Genomic DNA, 19,547 nt, shown 5'->3' with positions numbered 1-19,547 from the left:
GGTGGGAAGGGCTGTGTGCTGGGGAAGTTTATTGTACAGGCCTGATTCAAGTAGCTCAATGGGGAAACGACCTGCAAGCTGCGAGACAAAGACTGTGGAGAAATCACTTGCAGGCCACCAGGCAAAAGGGAAAAAAAGATTTGTTCTAGTCTACTTTTTAAAGTAACTCCCACAGACAGTGCAACTCCGGGCAGCAGAAGCAAGCAGCCCAGGTGGGAGCTCCTTTGAGGAAGGAAAATGTCTAACTGCATCTCAAGAAAGCACAAAACTGTCGGGCTGGCGAAGAAAAGGAGCTGAGAAGCGAGGAGGAAAAGCACGGCACGTACACAGGCAGACGCTGACCCCTGCTGGCAGCCTCGTCGCCTGCCAGAAACGGGATTTCCCCCGAATGAAGAAAGAGAAGACGTTTTAAAATCCACAGCCACGCGAGGATAGATCCTGCTGTAGGATTAATCTGGATGAAACATCTATAAATAGCTAGGAGGCAGAGTTTCTGCATAGGCAGGAATGGTCTCATAGGGCTTTTGTACACAGATGGGGAAGGAAATGTTTTGTATCTATCTTGAGGTTATCAATAGCAGTGGGCAGTTGGATTTTAAGAATTGAGGGGAAAAAAGAAATACACGGTTTATGGCTTCTCATTCCATCGAGCTGATGATGCCCCTGACACAGAGATTCCCATCATTGTCCAGACATCAGCTGAGCACCCTGTTTGGGAGTTTCAGTTTCCTGTGTAAGTACACTCTATGAAAAAAAGATATTCCTCAAAATTAGTTGTTGTGGTTTTGGTTTTTGGGGTCCCTGAACCCCAAAAGTGTCCCTGAACATCTTTATAACAATGCTCTGCTCTTGCTCACAGTTTAGTTTGGGGAGGGTTTTTGCAGGAGCCCTTGCTGAAGGAATAATTTAAGTGAAGAGCTATCAGTTTGGTCTTTAAGAACAGGGAGCACTGCAGGCAGAATGATAATAGAACAGGACAGCTGCCAAAAAGGGAGGAAGGGAGGAGGGGAGGGGGAGAGGAAGGAAGGAAGGAAGGAAGGAAGGAAGGAAGGAAGGAAGGAAGGAAGGAAGGAAGGAAGGAAGGAAGGAAGGAAGGAAGGAAGGAAGGAAGGAAGGAAGGAAGGAAGGAAGGAAGGAAGGAAGGAAGGAAGGAAGGAAGGAAGGAAGGAAGGAAGGAAGGAAGGAAGGAAGGAAGGAAGGAAGGAAGGAAGGAAGGAAGGAAGGAAGGAAGGAAGGAAGGAAGGAAGGAAGGAAGGAAGGAAGGAAGGAAGGAAGGAAGGAAGGAAGGAAGGAAGGAAGGAAGGAAGGAAGGAAGGAAGGAAGGAAGGAAGGAAGGAAGGAAGGAAGGAAGGAAGGAAGGAAGGAAGGAAGGAAGGAAGGAAGGAAGGAAGGAAGGAAGGAAGGAAGGAAGGAAGGAAGGAAGGAAGGAAGGAAGGAAGGAAGGAAGGAAGGAAGGAAGGAAGGAAGGAAGGAAGGAAGGAAGGAAGGAAGGAAGGAAGGAAGGAAGGAAGGAAGGAAGGAAGGAAGGAAGGAAGGAAGGAAGGAAGGAAGGAAGGAAGGAAGGAAGGAAGGAAGGAAGGAAGGAAGGAAGGAAGGAAGGAAGGAAGGAAGGAAGGAAGGAAGGAAGGAAGGAAGGAAGGAAGGAAGGAAGGAAGGAAGGAAGGAAGGAAGGAAGGAAGGAAGGAAGGAAGGAAGGAAGGAAGGAAGGAAGGAAGGAAGGAAGGAAGGAAGGAAGGAAGGAAGGAAGGAAGGAAGGAAATTCAAGCTAAAATAGTAATTTCCTTTTTTCTTTCCTATTTCATCTACCAAAGTGGTTGATCTAAAGCCTGTTCAAGTCAATAGGCAGACTTTTGAAGTATCTGATAAGATCATAGAGTCGTAGAATAACTAAGGCTAGAAAAGACTACTAAGATCATCCAGCCCAATCCCAATTCATCACCACTCCCACTGACCACATCCCTCAGTGCCACATCCACACAGTTCTTGAACTCCTCCAGGGACAGTGACTCCATCACCTCCCTGGGCAGCCTCTGCCACTGCCTCACCACTCTTTCTAAGAAGAGCTATAGAGAACTAAGCTACAGTACTTTCTAAGGTTAAGTCCCCAGTTTATGCCCTAGATCCTCACACAGCCCATGCAGTGAGAGAGGAACAGACCACTGGGCTCACTTGAGACTGAGCTCTTGAGGTGCATTGTGCTCCAGAAATGTCTGCACCTCCTGCTGACTGCCAAGGAATGAGGGAGTAAAGGAGTTGCATACTAGAAAGATGTCTCAGTTTAAATGAGATGATTCTTATCAAGTATTACAAGATTTGCATCATGGAGTGGAGTCACTGGAAACAAAAAGCCTTTACCACAAAGCAACATTGTACAGTTACTGAGACCAATATGGGGTCTCAGCCACTTGAAGATTTAATGCTGTCACATCTCTGAAACAGCACGATTATTAAAGCAGATTTCTTGATGTTTATCTGAGCAAGTAAAAGGAAAAGGAAAAGAAAAATGAGTGTCAGTATTAATACAAGCCACTGGACAACTTGATCAGGCTTGCTCAAGGACAATAGTTGTGTTGTCAGTACAAAGGGCCTGTGAGGCACCCTCACTGGAGCCAAAATGGCAGCCACATTTGAGAGGAATGGGAGAGAGAAGCAACATCCCTGCCATGTAAGCTTATATGTCTGAAAACTCAAAGTACTGTGTTAAAAGGAGGCTGTGTCAGAAGGAAAATGATATAATATTCAGATTTTTTCTTATTTAGGGTTTGGTCTTCTGGGGAGGAGAAGATATCCTAGAAGAGACTTGCAAAACGTAACTGAAAATCATTCAGCATGTGCTCTTTGCTTTGATTAAGAGAGGCTGAGAAACCAAGGAGGTTTGAAAAGAAAAGCAGTACCTTTTCTATCATGATCCAAATGCAAACGCAGAGAGGGTTTTCTTCCCTCCTTGAGCTCTGCGAGTTTTTTTTATGCCATCAAGGTAGTGTTTCTGTGTTCTCTTAAAAATGACATCAATAGCAAATACCATGCCTCAAGAAAGCTAAATAGCCTGCTGGGATGCCGAAGGCCTTTCATGGCACCTCTATGTAAGAAGGCAAAATGATTGACACTGATGAGGAAAACTCCAGCACTATAGCCTTGCTAGAGGGCTTTTGAGAGTGCAGTACTTCTCTTTGGCACTTTCATAACTAATCGTTATATATTCATGGGAAAGCAATGGGGTCTCATGTTCTCAGATCACCCTGAAGAGCAGCTGTGGGCAACTACTGAAGTCGAGGCTAATAACATCCGGCTCCACAGCCCCACCAGGGTTTGGGCCTCCTCAGCTACTGGAAGGAAAAGCAGCACAGGGAGACCACAGGAGAAGCAGAAAGGCTGTTGGAGAAGAGTATTCTGAAATCTGAAATTACTTATAACTGGTCTTTATTAAAGATTGCTTGAGCTGCTATATTTACTTTGAGTTTCTAACCCAAAGACATGTCTTCAGACATGTCAGACTAAGCATATAGCAGTGTTCTGTTCTCCTATTTGTGGTGTATTAAGGTCTTTAAATCCTTATAAATGACTTGTACACTTTTCTTAGTAGCAAGCACTCAGTAGGAAGAGGTTGATTAATTGACACTGTATTTTGAACTCATTCAAACAAGCCTGGTTATTTTCAGTTGGGTTTCAGAAAAGAAATTCACCAAGCTGAGAAGGAATACAAACATCAAAGGCCATTTTTTAATTAGTTTTATGCCCGTATTCTGCTAATACATGTTAGAAGTTCTTAACAAATGATTTTCAAGCTGAAGACCAGGCTACCTAAAATGAAGTGCAGAAAAATGCGTTATTGCACCCAGAATGACATGTCTAGATGATTGTTATTCCCACAGTGTCAATCTTTCTTGTGTCTATCTTGATAAACTGCAAGTGCTTGGAATTGCTGCAGCAGTTAGAATACTGATAGGAAATAAGCGTTCATGTCACATTTCTCATGTCTGCTGTTAGCCTAAATTTACTTCGTAGAAAAGATGATGATAAGGAGTCTCTTTGAACAAAGGGATTAGAGCATCCATACGCCTTGGCAGCTGTGCCATGGAAAAAGATAATACCAACAGGTGCAGAAGAGCAGAGTTCACGGTACTGCTGGTTTCTCTTTTATTCCAAATATGCAGCAAAGCAGAATAAAATACAACTTTTTCCTGCAGAATTGAAGTTTAAATGAAGGTAGCAGTGACAAAGACACAGCTCTAGCTTCTCTTTTCATCCTAGCATCTATCAGTGTGGAGTTCGTTTATGCATTGTTCTTTAGCACAGCAACTATTTCAACTACCAACAAAGCAGCATGCTGGGCATGATGATGTTTTTCAAAACGAATGTAAATATTTATACACTGTTAATTTTTACTTCACTGCAGGTGAAAATAATTGACCCATCATTTGTTGACACTGACCATAATAAATCCAAGATAATTAAACCAAGAGGGAACACTTAGGGAGCTTGTTAAGAATTTTGTGTGTATTCATTTCCACGTTCATTGGTCAAAAATTGAAGATTTTGTTGACTTTGTACACATGATTTGTTCGGGAGGGGCATTTGAGTATTTTTCCTTCCCGTGCTAACTGGTTTCATGGCTCTATTCAGAACCATCACCACAGTGCCTCACTCTGAAACAGACGCAGCAAACAGCAGTGCATTCTAGGAGACAGACTGACCACTGTAAATGGACATAGATGTTCTGATTTCAAGCATCATCAGTATCATTAGTACTTTTTTTTCTTTCCAGATAGCCAAAGGGATTTGATTCGGTTTTCCTTTTATTTCAGCAGAGTAGGGCCAGGCTTGACTGAGCTAATAAGTTTCAGTTTGGAGTATTTTAATAACCTGTCGTACTAATTAGAATCAACCGATGTGAGTAAGCAAGGATGAAAACAAAAACACACGTACTCACAACTTACTTTTCCGGAATTTGGGCACCCCATTAGTACCCTACTGCCATATACTTCTTTTTAACTGCCTTTTGTTGCAAATGAGCCTGCTTTTATACACATTTCTACTTCTTAAATTCAATGGGAGTACGGCATCATCAACGAAAACTAGTGTGTCCATGCTGTTGATGGCACTGGTTCATGTTACAGTCCAGACAAATTCATTAATTTCTCTCTCAGCTTAAAATGTTCTTACAAAACCAAAAGGCTGAAAGCACACACAGTGAGAGGTAGATTTGTGAAGCTGGCAGCTTTCTAGAGTGCAAAAGCTTATGAAAATCCAAATCCAAGCTAAAATGTATGGAATGTGAGCCTCGGGACTTTAACCAAAATACATGTAGGCTAGTGAGAGTCCTTCCACTGTCTTCACTCGACTTCACATCAAGCCCTTCTAAGACGCAAGACAGGCTGAAAATGCTGAGCTTTCAAGATATGTTTGGTTAGATAGAAAGTGTCTGGCTCCATGACTCTGAAGGAAAGACTGCACAGTGCACCCCAGGGCTGCAAGATTAAAATCACACAGAGAAACTGCACTTACCATGCTGGCAAGGTGTTTCCAGGGGCACACAGAGGGGAAATGCAGGAAGGGAGGGATGGCAGAGCAGCCCCTCAGGCCCACAGCACCAGGGAAGGTCTAGCAACAGGAATGTTGTTTCATTTCCATTCTCTGGAACTGTTCTACAGGTAGCACAGTGCTTCCTTCTCCTTCACCCATGGCAGACACTCTTTTCATGTTGGTGGAAATTTGGTCATGAATGATTTTATTTATGTATCCCTAGGAAGAAGATAATTTCAATACAGCACAGAAGCAGAGCTTTCCTACCACATTAAATAGAAAAAGCAAGAGAATCTCCGAAGTGATAAAGCAACTTCATTGTTCCAGCAAATAAGGATTGCTTTAAGCATTTGGGACTGAAGCCAAAACCTCAGAGCCGCCACCAAACTGGAGATGAGAGTCAAGATTACTGTTCCCCGCTTCACTCTCTGCTTGTCTCATGGCAAAGGTGGGCCTTGCCTTCTAAATCACACTTATCGAGTAGCATTCTCTCAGGAAAGATGTAAATTATTGTGAGATTCTGAGGCAGACAGCACTGGGAAGTGCATTGCAGTAGCAATACTTACTGCATTTTCTCAGCAAAATATTTGCACTGTACATGAGAGTACACCAAACTATGTTTTACCAAAACAGGCAGTGAAAGTGGGCTCTGCATGCTGATTATATTAACCAGACCTCCTCTGATGAGTGCTTATGTTCCTAGGCATTCACATATGACTGTATGTTCCTCTGCAGAAAGCTCATTGCACCAAAGATTCATTGGTGAGTCATTCTGTGAAACCCAATAAACACTGTGCCCTCCCAGTCTCCAGAAGGTCTGAAGCAAGCATGCATTTCTGAAGCAGCCGCTTAAAGATCTGAGGGAAACTTGGCTGGAGGAATAGCCACATGATCCCCCAGCTCCTTTAGAATTTTTGGCTTTCAAACACTAAGTCCAACGTGACTTGACAGCCTTATACAATTGAAAACTCAAAACTGACCAAGCAGGCAATGCAACATTGGGAAGATTAAGCATAAGAGAGAGGCAGATGTGTATCTACCTTTTCCATTTTTCTTTCTTTCCCTTCTTTCCCCTTCTTTCTTTCTTTGCTTCTTTCTTTACTTCTTTCCTTCTTTCTCTCTCTCTTTTTTTCTTTCTTTCTTTCCTACTCCTCATTAGAGGTTTTTCGGCTCTACCCACTGAAATTGAAGTGAAAACTTCCCCCAGGGAATCTAGCTGTTGTGCAGTACAGTAAGGTGGCCAGGGAGAAGCAGGCTCCCTTTCCTGACCACAGGGAAAAATCTACACACGGCTTGTGGTAGCATAGCACTGACATGTATCAAGGCAGATCCTACAGCAAGTAGAGCTCTAAGCTTCTGAGTTCACATGAGTGTGTGTGCTTTGAGTCCCAAAAGGAGGAGCTCAGGAACCTATAAGCACAGCCCTTAGTGCTTTGGTTTTTTTCTCTTGCCCTTCATCATCATACTCTCCCTTCAAGAATCCATACTGAAAACTAACTCTTGGAAATATTATTTGCTATTCATAGGGCAAAACAGGGAGCTATCAAATTGTAGCATGGCAACTGGATCCACTGTGCTTCTAGTCCCTGTTCTTATATTCAGGAGGCGATGACTTATTCCTACTGTGCGGCACTGGTATAAACACAAAAGGGAAAGGAGACAAACCCATTAGGTCTGACATTCACACTAGGTACTCTTCTCCCTACCATAAAAGCAGTGCAAGATGTGTTTTTACCTACTCCAAATCCTCTTTTCACAGTCAAAGCAGTGTAAATGAATGCTGGGGTTGCTGGAAATAAAGACTATTATCTTCAAAGAGATTATTTGACCTACATAAACTTTGCAGCAATTCCAATGTAATACAGGGTGTGTTTTCTTACCCTAAAATAATGTTGAAATCTCACCCTAGCAGTAAGAAGAAAGTGGAAGACAATGATTAGAGAAATTGGTGCATCCCAAAGTCTTTAATTTAACCATGGATCTCACTTTGGGAGACATATTATTCGAAGATATGTATGAATTTCGTATCAGACTGAAGACATACATTTCTTTTGCTTTGTGCAAGATAATTGCTACATTATGGATAATTGTTAGGTAAAATATTCTTCATTTGATTATCAGAGTTCACAAAAGTTACCTCATAGCAGAAACTGTTCTGAGTTAACACAGACGTGAACAATTCTAAATTACTAACTTCCTCTGACATCCGTGTAGTCTGTATTTTAAAGCTAAATATCAGTTATTTGGACGTATATCAAGTGTCTCTGGTGTTCAGAGTGCTAGTTAATTTATTCCTTAGTAAAGTCAGGGATAGCTATGTTTACTACATTCAACTTTTTGAAAGTGTTCAGGAAGCCTGCTGGATTCAATATGTTAAGCATTTTTTTGTGATTTCTGGGGCTTTATAGCAGTGAGTGAGTAGACGCAGAACAATCTTTTTGCCAAAAGGATTGGTTTCTCCTGTGGCATTAAAGCCAGAAACCTCAAGGCTGATTTCTAGGTCGACCAATTCACATGAAGCAGGGAAAAGCTGTCTATTAGTCTAGGAATGAGTGATAAACACATGTAAAGCATTTTAAAAGGAATGCAGAAGTTGGTTCCTGACGAAATATAAGGAGAAACAGTAACATCTGTTTAACTGAACGTATTGCATTGGCCGCAATAGTGGTGAGAGGTTTCCCTTTGAAAATAGAAGCGCATTTAAATTAAGATTACATGCCACAAAATTAATGAGACACACTTTGGACAGCGTTGCCATTTGATTTTTTTATGCTTATAAACTGCTTTAACAGAGCTGTCTGTGCCCGATCAGACCAAGGATCTGTGCATACAGAGCTACACAAATAATAGGACAAGGAACAAAGACTGCAGACTGCTTACAGATGGTGAAGTGGTACAGTGAGGAGCAAGGTGCGCCAGCAATTAAGGAAGAACTCAGCCTGTATTCTCCTGCACTGTGGAGCAAGAAGGACAAATGTGGTCCCAGAAGATGGAAGGATAAATAGTGCACAGACACTGAGTTTGTTGTTTGCTGTCTATGTTAGAATTTTTTTTTTCCCATAAAGTGCTGTGTACAGTGCTGGATCCCCCCTTAGGGAAAGGAATTTGAAAGAAGGGAAATAGGGCAGAAAATGTACAATGCAAATAATCTGAGGGCCTTACTGTGAGACAGACCAAAGGCTTCTGAGCTGTCCCATTTTTCAAAAATAGATGGACTCACTTACTAGGCCACCTCCACAGAGAGGAAATCTCTAGTACTAAAACACCCTCTAATTTAATGAAAAAGGCAAGACAAGAACTGAATTTATTTGGCTTCGGCTTCCAGGCATCAAACAGGAAACACGGCACATATTTCATGACTTATTTTTAGCAGTCACATTGATTAACTGCTGAAACAAACTACTGAGGATGGCTGCCTGGCAGTGCCTTCCCAACTAGAGTTATCACTGGGACTTCTGCTCAGCCAAAACACGCTGCTCTGTCCAACGTTTGGCTGAAATGTGGGAATGCGTAATACAAGTGTACGAGTCAGAGTCAGCAGTTCCCTTTAACTCCAAATTCTGTGAAAATACAGCTGTACAATTTTCCCTTCAGTCTATGATCTCGCAATCACTTGTGGTTAATTTGTCTAGCTCAGAAAATAAATCAGCATCGGTATCAACTGAAATTCAGTGTTCAGACCTTCGCTTTGCAGGTCTTTGATTTAAAAATAAAAAATAAAATAAAAGGTGGGAGGCAGGGAACAGAAACAGTTATCACAGTAGAAAAGTTGTCTAAAAAATCCTTACAGTAATCTGTTCCTTCTGGACCTAAAAAACATTAGGTTTAAAAAATAAATAAGTCTTCTGGTTACTAGGGTGTTTTTTTTTTAATACATTTCCATGCTTAATAAGCAATTCTTCTGCTGGCAATTTTTGTTGAACACTGTTATTAATAAAGCCATTCCAGCAATGCAATAGGAAGCTGTAATCTCACACTACATGCTTTGGCAGCCCTTGGCATGGGGAGGATGTTGTAAGAGATTATTCTTTTATATGATTGACTCGAAGTTTGCTGAGGAACAAGTCCAGGCAAGTCCTGGGCAAAGGCAGAGAAATCTCTTGTCTTGAGGACACTGATGGACAGGTCCTGGCTAAGGATTGTGAAATCCTCTAAGGAGCACAGATGGACAAGGCCAGGGGCAAGGAGAGAGAGATAAGCTGCTGCTAATGGCCGGGAAACGGTCTTTTTGTGTGGACTTATCTCAAGGAAAATGGCCATCTCAGGAGGTATGCACATGACTCTTGCTCAAGCACCCAGGAATGTCACGTAGGCAGCAGAAAATGGAGGATAAAAGAGGGTTCAACAACCACGGCTATGTGAAGGCTGATCTCTCACCGCAACACAGAGGCTGATCTCTCATGATCTCTCACCACGACACAAGCTTTCTGCCTTCAGATTCTTCTCTACGGACCGTTTGCTGACGGACTTCCCTGGGCCTGCTACCTGAGACCTGCTGCTTCCTCCCTGACCTGCACCCTCTCGCTGCCCAAGACCGGCCTCGCTGCTCCTGCCCTTCGGCCTCGGACCGTCGGAACGTCGTGCAACGGGACTGCTGCCGGATCCTGGTGGTGACTATCCCCGCTTTACGCAATTCTTGCCTCTTTCTATCTTTTCTATCGCTCGCCTTCCCTTCCCCATCACCCCAATCCTTAATAGTGTCCGTCCTCCCCTTTCTTCATCTCCCTTATTAACATTTGTAATAAACTGGTCGGACCAACATTTGAACCGTTGTTTCTTAATCTCACGCCGGGCATACATATTTCAAAGAACCTCCTCTCCCTCCTATAAATTGGAGCGAGACACTTTTTTTATGGCGTAGTCGGCAGGATACCCGCCATGAGAGTGTTGTCCTTCCAGGTAATAGTCTGAAACTTTCTGTGTGTACCTCCTGGTGTTGCAAGAAGCGATATTTTTGATAACTTAGATGTGAGCACCTCTCCAGGAAGATCGCTTCATACTCTAAAACTTTACTATTTATGTGTGTACCTCTCGAGGGCGTATGAATTTTGTCTTTAATACGTGTGTGCCTCCTCGGGAAGACCTCTCTGCATTTTGTGATTAAAGGATCTTGCAACTTAAGTGTGAAATTTGAACCTCTCTACGTGTACGCCTCTTGGGGGAGTAAGGAAATGATACACGTTTTTTGACTTAAAAAACGTTTGTGCCTCTCCAAGAAGTTTATTCACTTTGTTGAAACCTAGAAAGTGTTGTGTTAGCTTAAAATTAACTGCGGATTTTGAAACCGAAGTGTGCCTTGCTTTGGTGTGGTGTTTGCAGTTTTTTGTGTGGCTTCGCAGGGAAGTTAGGAGCGATTTTAAGTTGGTTTAGCCTTTTTGTCCTCGTGCTTTCCTCAACAAAGGGAGGCGGGATCGGAACATTTACATTTCTTTAGGTGTGGTGTGCCTCCGTGGGAGAGGCGATAAGGAGTTATTTGTACTTTTGAATAGGAGTACCTCCTCCTCTCTCAGTGTATATCTTTCTGCGTATTTAGAAATGAGCAACAGTATGGCCAGTATGAAAAGTGAAGATGTATTATTTGATCTTTTAGAAAAGCATGGTGCTCGCCCTTCTGTATCAGGGGTGGATTGGGCACGACAGAACTGGTATAATTTGCAAAGTGTTTCAGACCGTATTCGTGTTTTACAAAATGAGGCTCGTACTCGGGCCGGAAAAGGGAAATCTTTTATTTGTGCAGTACTCGGTGCTGCTTTAAAAGCAGCTGTGGAGTTCCTAGAGGAAAAGAACTCTACGGAAACTCAGACTACTCAAGCATTACAGGAATCGGTTAAAGTGACGCAAGAATTGATAAAATCTCTGCGAAGCCAAATAATGAGTCTTGAGGATCAATTAGAAAGAGAAAAACATAATTCGGTTTTGTTGCAAACAGCTGATAACGTGTAAGGACACCGGTGACACTGTTGTCCACAGTGCACCTCAAGAAAAAGTTTATCCTCAAGGGGAATTACAAGGGGTGAAGGAAAGGCTAGATAAATTAGAGGCCTCTCCAGCCCACATTCGTCCTTTGATAAAAACTGAATATACTTTCGATAACAGTGAGGATCTAGATCCTCAAATGAATGTTAAGGAAATTCCCTTTTCGGTCACTGAACTAGCCAAACTGAAAAAGGATTTCAGCCGCTCCCCAAAGGAGTCTGAAACAGAATACGTCTGGAGAGTTAGTCTCACTGGCAGAGACCAGATCCTACTAACAGAGAAAGAAGCTGAAGGTTATTGGGGACCAGGAGTATTTTTAACCACTGGCAATAATCGTGCTCCCTGGTCCTTAACACAGAGGGCTGCCTATTGAGCAGGGGGTCTCAACCCTTTGGAAAGGGGGGACCCTCTTGCTATTACCGGAACAATAGACCAGTTAGTGGAGAATGTTCAGAAAGCTGCTTGTCTCCAAATGATGTATGATAGAAAGTTGCAGCCACATCATGAATCACCCATGATGTTACCTGTTAATCCGGAGAGACTGACACCTCTAATTAGGGGACTTCCTGAATCGTTAAAACCTATAGGTATACAACTCCAAGGAAAGATACAAGCCATGTCTCAGGGAGAGGGAACCTGGGCAGAGTTGGAGGGATCTGTAACCCCTAACCACCAGTCAGGACCCAAAGTGTGGACTTGGGGAGAGTTTGCCCAAGAATTAATTAACTATGGAAGAAAATATGGGCCGGTGGTTTCTACCTCCAGTAAATTTGAGCCAAGAGGAGTAAGGCTTGCAGTAGCCAGCCTTGCCTCCAGGCCACCTAGCCCAAAACTTACTGGAACCAAAAAGGTTTCATCCCCAGTAAAAACGGGGACACGATGCATTGATCATAAACGCAACGGACTTTGGACTCTGGGCTGGAGAAAGGGTATTCCACGAGATTTGATGAATGGATTACCCACAGTCAGATTAGAGAAATTAGTTAACTGGTGGCCAGAACAAAAGCTCAAGGACAGCTGATGCCTTTGCCCCCCCTTCCCAGGTAAGGGGGAGGTGGGTGGGGTGGTGAAGGGTGGATGTTTATTAGGAAGCTCACGACTAAAGGAAACGATTTGTTAATTACTTGTTTATTTATTATTAGTGGTTATTGTCAAATGTACGGTTGTCTCTTTTCTCTCTTCTATTCATTATGTAATATTCATGTTACCACTCCTGAAGAATCACGGGGTGGTGTCTGTGGCAAGTTGCATTGCGTACTGTTGCAACTCTTATGTTTGTACCTTGTATGATTCCATGTTTTATACAAGATGTTGTATCCCCTATCTACTTTGTAACCAAACCTGAAAAATGTTTGTAATGATTGTATGAAACATTTGATTCCCCAACACCTCCCTCCTTTACCCTTGTGCTTGCTATCTTCTCTCTCCACCATGGATGCCCAGTGTCCCATTTTTAAGCAACCTTTGAGTCACGGGGTGGTGTAAGAGATTATTCTTCTATATGATTGACTCAAAGTTTGCTGAGGAACAAGTCCAGGCAAGTCCTGGGCAAAGGCAGAGAAATCTCTTGTCTTGAGGACACTGATGGACAGGTCCTGACTAAGGATTGTGAAATCCTCTAAGGAGCACAGATGGACAAGGCCAGGGGCAATGAGAGAGAGATAAGCTGCTGCTAATGGCCGGGAAATGGTCTTTTTGTGTGGACTTATCTCAAGGAAAATGGCCATCTCAGGAGGTATGCACATGACTCTTGCTCAAGCACCCAGGAATGTCACGTAGGCAGCAGAAAATGGAGGATAAAAGAGGGTCCAACAACCACGGCTGGGTGGAGGCTGATCTCTCATGATCTCTCACCACGACACAAGCTTTCTGCCTTCAGATCCTTCTCTACGGACCGATTGCTGACAGACTTCCCTGGGCCTGCTACCTGAGACCTGCTGCTTCCTCCCTGACCTGCACCCTCTCGTTGCCCAAGACCGGCCTCGCTGCTCCTGCCCTTCGGCCTCGGACCGTTGGAACGTCGTGCAACGGGACTGCTGCCGGATCCTGGTGGTGACTATCCCCGCTTTACGCAATTCTTGCCTCTTTCTATCTTTTCTATCGCTCGCCTTCCCTTCCCCATCACCCCAATCCTTAATAGTGTCCGTCCTCCCCTTTCTTCATCTCCCTTATTAACATTTGTAATAAACTGGTCGGACCAACATTTGAACCATTGTTTCTTAATCTCACGCCGGGCATACATATTTCAAAGAACCTCCTCTCCCTCCTATAAATTGGAGCGAGACAGGCTGAGAGGTACTAGAGAACTGACCTAATAAGGAGAGAAGCACATTGTCAAGAAAAATTTAAGACACAGCTCAGTGAATCTGCTTGTATACATCTCAGGGCTTGTATACAGCTCAGAGCTGCCCTCCCTCACCCCAAATCCCATGTCTTGTCTTCAAGCCTGATCCCCAGGGCTTTTCAGCTCCACAGCTGCTGAGGTACTTTGTTCTTTGTGGCTCTTGTTGGACTTCTGCAGCATGAATTTCCTCAGCTGCCTTCTGAACCCAGGGAAACGTCAAACATTCACAATTCACAGTTGCAAAATGCTCTTGGAGGATGAAAGTTCATTGGAAATTATGCTTTATTGAAAGGTCTTTGCTGGACAACTGCAGACATTCTGATTACAAGCAGGCTTGAAAGATAGACCCTATAGCATCAAAAGTCCAGAAGCTCATTTGAAATACAAAAGTGTTCTCTGTTCAGTCTAAAGCTAAATTTTTATCTGAATGTTCATCCACCCTAGCGTGTGATCTGACTTAGGGAATTCAGCTGCTGATATCTACCAGTACAAGCTGTTTGAGCTGTACCAGTTTCTGCAGACAGATTCACCCTACCTGTTGTTGTATACCTCTTGGGTCAGCGCAAAGAAGATTGGCAGTTTGTGGTCAGGGCATTCATTTCCTGCGTGAAAGATGCAGCTTGGGATTTCTTACTTCACTGAAAGACTTGTAGCCCTCTGAAGTCCCACACAGAATAAAAACAATTCCAGCTGGTAGGGATCTCTGGAGCTCACACAATCCAACCCTTGCTCAAAGGAGGTCAGGCTTCAAATCTACGTATGGCAGATAATAGACAATTCATGATGGATCAGTTGGGGTACTCAAAGCAGCACAGCTTTTGTCCAGGAACTCCCTGAGTCTGTGAAACCAGAGTGTGAAAGGTGTGGGTGACTGAGATATGAGTACAGAGTTTGTGCCTCCCACAGCCAAGCTCATCAGCACAACCACCAGGCTGTCCTTACTACCAAATTATTTACTTTTTCTCAAAATCAGGGGGAAAGCTTTGGAAATGTTACAGTTTCTGTGGACCAGAAGCCTAATTCCAGTAGTGGAAGGGATCAGGCAGAGATGGGTATCTCCCTAGTCATAGAATCGTTTGAGCTGGAAGGGACCTTTAAAGGTCACCTGGTGCAACTTCTCTGCAATGAACAGAGACGTTAATCAGCTTGCGACGCTGGTTTTCAAAACCAATACAAGTCCTTGTTTTATCTGCAATTCTGAAAAGTTTATCCTCCACCTCATCCCTGCTAGGCACCACCAGAAACTACACCACACAGCAGGCCCCGGGCCCCCTAGCAGGACATTAGCTGAAGCCGAGATCATGATTTTTGCAGCAAAGCGTACCAGGCGAGAGCCAGGCCCTGGCACACATGACAGCAGTGAGTGCACTTGGCTGACGCTCATTCCTCAGCTGACTGTCCTGATCATTATGTAAAATTCCTCAGCTGGCAGAGCAATGCTGCTGGTGAGATACAGCCGGCCAGAGGAGCAGCTGGATACAAATTCACAGCGTGAGAAGGCCTCACGCTGACAGCAGTCCCTGAGTTCCCGCAATTCCAGGGGCCTGGGCTGTCACACAGACAGAGCTGCAGCTCAGGTGGTGGATAATTGTCCACTACTGGATACAGAAAAACATTTTTTTTCTCCTGGGTTTCTTAGTAAAACATGCCAGGAAAAACGATTTCAGCATGAAATTGTATCTGCAGGGTGAAGTACCAGCTTGTAAATTAAAGTAGCCCCATCCAATGCACTATGCAATTTTAAAGTAAATCAAGCAAGTGCATGCAAGCACAAGAGTGTGGGTTTGAGGGGGAAAAAGGTAATATAAATTCAAATATGAAACACTAGCACAAAAATTAAGGGAGTCTTGCTTTCAGTGGATTATAACAGGTTGAGTATTGCTGAAAAGATCGGGTTCTTAACTGAATCGTGGTACATATTTGGGAGTATTTAAGGGTCTTCCAATAAGTTTTCTCGTGTCTACTGAGTGTGTACTGCTGTCTTCTATGCAGAAGTGCAGCCAAAGTGTCTCTTCCTCTCTCCCCTAAATGAATATCCAGGAACTTTATCTCTGAGGTGCAAAGATGACCCCAGATACAACCCCAGCCTTCCTTTATGTTGGGCTGTTTTTTTTCCTTCCTCTGGCATTATTTTTATTCAAGGCTCCATAGTTTGCCCACCGTCCTTCACTACAGCCAGGTGAAAATTTACCTGATCTTGATAAGAAAGGGCAAAAAGAAATTAATTGCCTGATCAGGAAATGAGGAAATTAATAAGAGTGGTTTATGAAGGTGTATTTTGTCTGTGAAAGATAATAAAAAAATTAAAATGTTGCCAGAGCTACAAAACAGGTAGAAACTTTCATAGTTTAAATGCAGTTCTCTTAACCAGAAATGCTGCTGCATATGTTTCAAAATAGAAATGGCAGGTATTCAAGAGTGCTGTGTGATAGGAATAGTACTGATGATAAACATATACCACTTCAGCAAATATTTCTGCCTACACAATTCTAGTTATGTTGATCAAAACAAATCTCTGAAATAGCCATTGGTCATGAGACCTCTGCAGCACTGTAAAATTTGCAGAAGCTCCAGTAGCATAACTTCTGCCTGGAATTAAAATTAAATGGCCCTGGAAAGAACCACGATGTCTGAAATGGAAAAATGTAAAAATGTAAAAATTATGTACATATTAGGGTGCTTGTGTTATGACTTAAGTAGTGTAGCACTTAAGCATTCTCGCCAATTATGCTTTGCTCAAATCCCCTATAACACTCTTCGAGTGTGTTCAGAGACCGGTGCCAAATGTCACACCTGAATTTCTGCTTTGCATTCATCTAAAACCCCTTCCAATCAGCTTCTCAGCATCCCTGCTGCAGCTGCTGAAGCTCATGCCTTGCTGTGCTCACCCCACTACTCCTGACAAGGCACACAGCACAGCAAAGGTGTGCAGCTGTCTTGCGGGATGGCCACTTCACTGTGCCGTGTTTAAAAGGTCCACACTAATCCATCACAATGAATCCAAAACAAATCATGTAACTGCATTGGCTTTCTGACTGGGAGGTAAATGTATGCTCTGAGCCCTCCTGGTGTGATGACAGAAGAAAATGAGATTTTAACAAATCAGCCCATGAAGAATGGAAAAGAAAATATCGCGCAGGACAATAAAATGTTGTATTTGATTTAACATTTCTCAGGGTGACATTGTTTCAGCCAGTGAAAAGGGCCTTCTATAATCATAGAATCATAGAATTACTCAGGTTGGAAAGGACGTCAAAGACCATCAGGTACTGGAAGAGAGTAATAAGGTCTCTCCTCAGCCTCCTCTTCCCCAGACTAAACAGCCCCAGCTCCCTCAGCCTCTCCTCATAGGGCTGATTTTCCAAGCCCTTCACTAGCTTCGTTGCCCTTCTCTGGACCTGCTCCAGTACCTCCATGTCCTTCTTGTACTGAGGTGCCCAAAACTGAACACAGTACTCGAGGTGAGGCCTCACCAATGCTGAGTACAGGGGCAGGATGACTTCCCTAGTCCTGCTCACCACACCATTCCTGATACCAGCCAGGATGCCATTGGCCTTCTTGGCCACCTGGGTACACTGCTGGCTCATATTCAGCCGACTGTCCAACAGTACACCAAGGTCCCCACACCTCCCCAAGCCTGTAGTGAAGTGGTAATAATGAAGTGGTAGCTTCAGTGGACAAAGGAAGAGCAACTGATGTCACCTATCCAGATTTCTGCAAGACCTTCCATACGGTCCCACACCACATTCTTATCTCTAAATTGGAAAAATATAAATTCTAAGGATAGACTGTTTAGTAGACAGGGAATTGATTGGGTGGTCACAGCCAGAAAGTTGTGGTCAATGGCTCTATGTCCTAGTGGAGGCCAGCAACAAGTGGCATACCCCAGGGTTCTGTCTTGGACCCAGTGCTCTTTAACATCTTTATCAATAACACAGACAGGGATTGAGTGCAGCCTCAGCAAGTTTGCTGATGACACCAAGCTGAGTGCTGAAGTTAGAACCATAGATTCATTAAGGTTGGAAAAAACCACTAGGATCATCTAGTCCAACTATCAACCCATCACCACCATGCCCACTAACCATGTCCCCAGGTGCCATCTTTACACTTTTCTTGAAACCCCCATGGATGGTGACTCCACCACCTCCCTGGGCTGCCTGTTCCAATGCTTGAATACTCTTTCTGAGAAAACTTTTTCTTAATATCCAGTCTGAACCTCCTCTGGCACAACCTGAGGCTATTACCTCTCATCCTATCACCTGTTACATGGGAGAAGAGACCAATAACCCCTCACTACAACCTCCTGTCATGCTCCTCCTTATTACTTTATGTTAATATAAAAGCAGCTATATTGTAATATGAAAGTTTCACATGCACACCCTCCCTCCTGCCTTACATTTAGGAGCAAGAATCTAGAGGGCAAAGAGAGTCTCAGTACTCTCTCCCACCTCTGGGATAACTAGGCATCAAGATATCTGGGGGCAAAGATGTCACTAGATCATGGTAATTTCTGGTACCTGTAGTCTGCCCCAACCTGAAGTTACATATGGATCCAGAACATCAAAGCAAACATGAGAATGAAATGAGATTCCAGTAAGGACTCAGAACTCCACATCTCCTGCAAGGACAGAACTGCCAAACCTGGTAACTTTCAATATCCAAGCCTCTCAGCATTTCCTCAGATACATAAACTGCACAGATCATTTGATAAGTATTACTTAACATATCTTGTGTATTAACAGAAGGCAGTTCTGCTGGGCCTGAGCAGAATTCAACAGCTGGGAACTAATGCAAAAAACTACTACAACGGCAACAACAAAACTGCTGTTTCTTTGTGTGAGACAATAGAGATTTCCGCCCTGTCAACCAAAAAGGAATAATCAAAGCTGTTGTCGATTTTGAAATTACTAGATTATAAGGCTTATCATGCCAAGAATCTTTATTTGATTAAAATAGTAATGTAGCAGTTGGGCTTTCTGCGTTAAATTAAACTAGTAGCTGTAATGATATGTGTAAAAGAGGTGAAGTTATCTGCTAGCAATAGATTGCATCAGTGAAGGGAAATGATCACAAGAGACCTGAAATGCAGCACCCATAGGGTGTTCTGGTTGCCTTGTAGATCAAGTAAACACAACAGTAATTAGCCCTCCCAAGAGATCATGTCTTTATTCAAACTTATAAAAGAAATTGAGCATCAAATATCTATTGTGTTGAGCCAGCCAACGCTGGAAACCTTTGACTTGTGACGTATGACCATGGAAGATAGGGGTAATTGCTATTAATGGGAAGGGAGGTTGGAAATGAAGAGTAAAAAATCTGCACATGACAGATGCTTCCATGACACAGTCACATGCCATGTAGCTAGAGTGTTTTAGGACATTTCAGTAGTCCCTGGACCAGGTATTTCTTGCTCCATTTTATAAGACAACTTTTCTGAGAGATACATTCAGGGCTCCAGAATTCAAAGAATCATCAAGGTTGGAAAACGCTACTAAGATCATCTAGTCCAACCAACGCACCCCCATGCCCACTAAACATGTCCCTCAGAGCCACATCCACATGCTTCTTGGACACCTTCAGGGACGATGACTCTGCTACCTCCCTGAGCCGCCTGTGCCACTGCCTCACTGCTTTTTCTGAGAAGCCAGTTCTTTACCCAGCACGAAGCGTACCTGTCCAAGCCATGGACTGCAAGCTTCCCAAG

General features: G+C 43.4%; 2 protein-coding genes across 5 annotated transcripts in view; one reads left to right on the top strand and one right to left on the bottom strand.

The window, feature by feature from the left end:
* Window positions 1-19,547, bottom strand: part of OCA2 (OCA2 melanosomal transmembrane protein) — a 204,993-nt gene that overhangs the window by 182,211 nt on the left and 3,235 nt on the right. For 2 of the 4 annotated variants that reach the window (XM_040662061.2, XM_004938466.5), the window contains exon 2: window positions 5,506-5,742. The exons of the other annotated variants lie outside the window; for them this stretch is intronic. In XM_040662061.2, coding sequence (XP_040517995.1) covers window positions 5,506-5,508 — 3 coding nt within the window. In that variant the 5' untranslated portion in view covers window positions 5,509-5,742. The remainder of the gene's footprint in view (window positions 1-5,505; window positions 5,743-19,547) is intronic. 4 annotated transcript variants of the gene reach the window in all.
* Window positions 10,805-13,056, top strand: LOC100858753. The gene is given in 2 exon segments (XM_040662094.2): window positions 10,805-11,444; window positions 11,446-13,056. Coding segments are annotated over 2 exon segments (1,461 nt in total). The 5' UTR covers window positions 10,805-11,058; the 3' UTR covers window positions 12,521-13,056.

Source organism: Gallus gallus, chromosome 1 (assembly GCF_016699485.2).
Source record: "Gallus gallus isolate bGalGal1 chromosome 1, bGalGal1.mat.broiler.GRCg7b, whole genome shotgun sequence".
Lineage (NCBI taxonomy): Eukaryota > Metazoa > Chordata > Aves > Galliformes > Phasianidae > Gallus > Gallus gallus.
The sequence above is the reverse complement of the archived record's forward strand: the minus strand, read 5'-3'. Positions and strand labels throughout refer to the sequence as shown.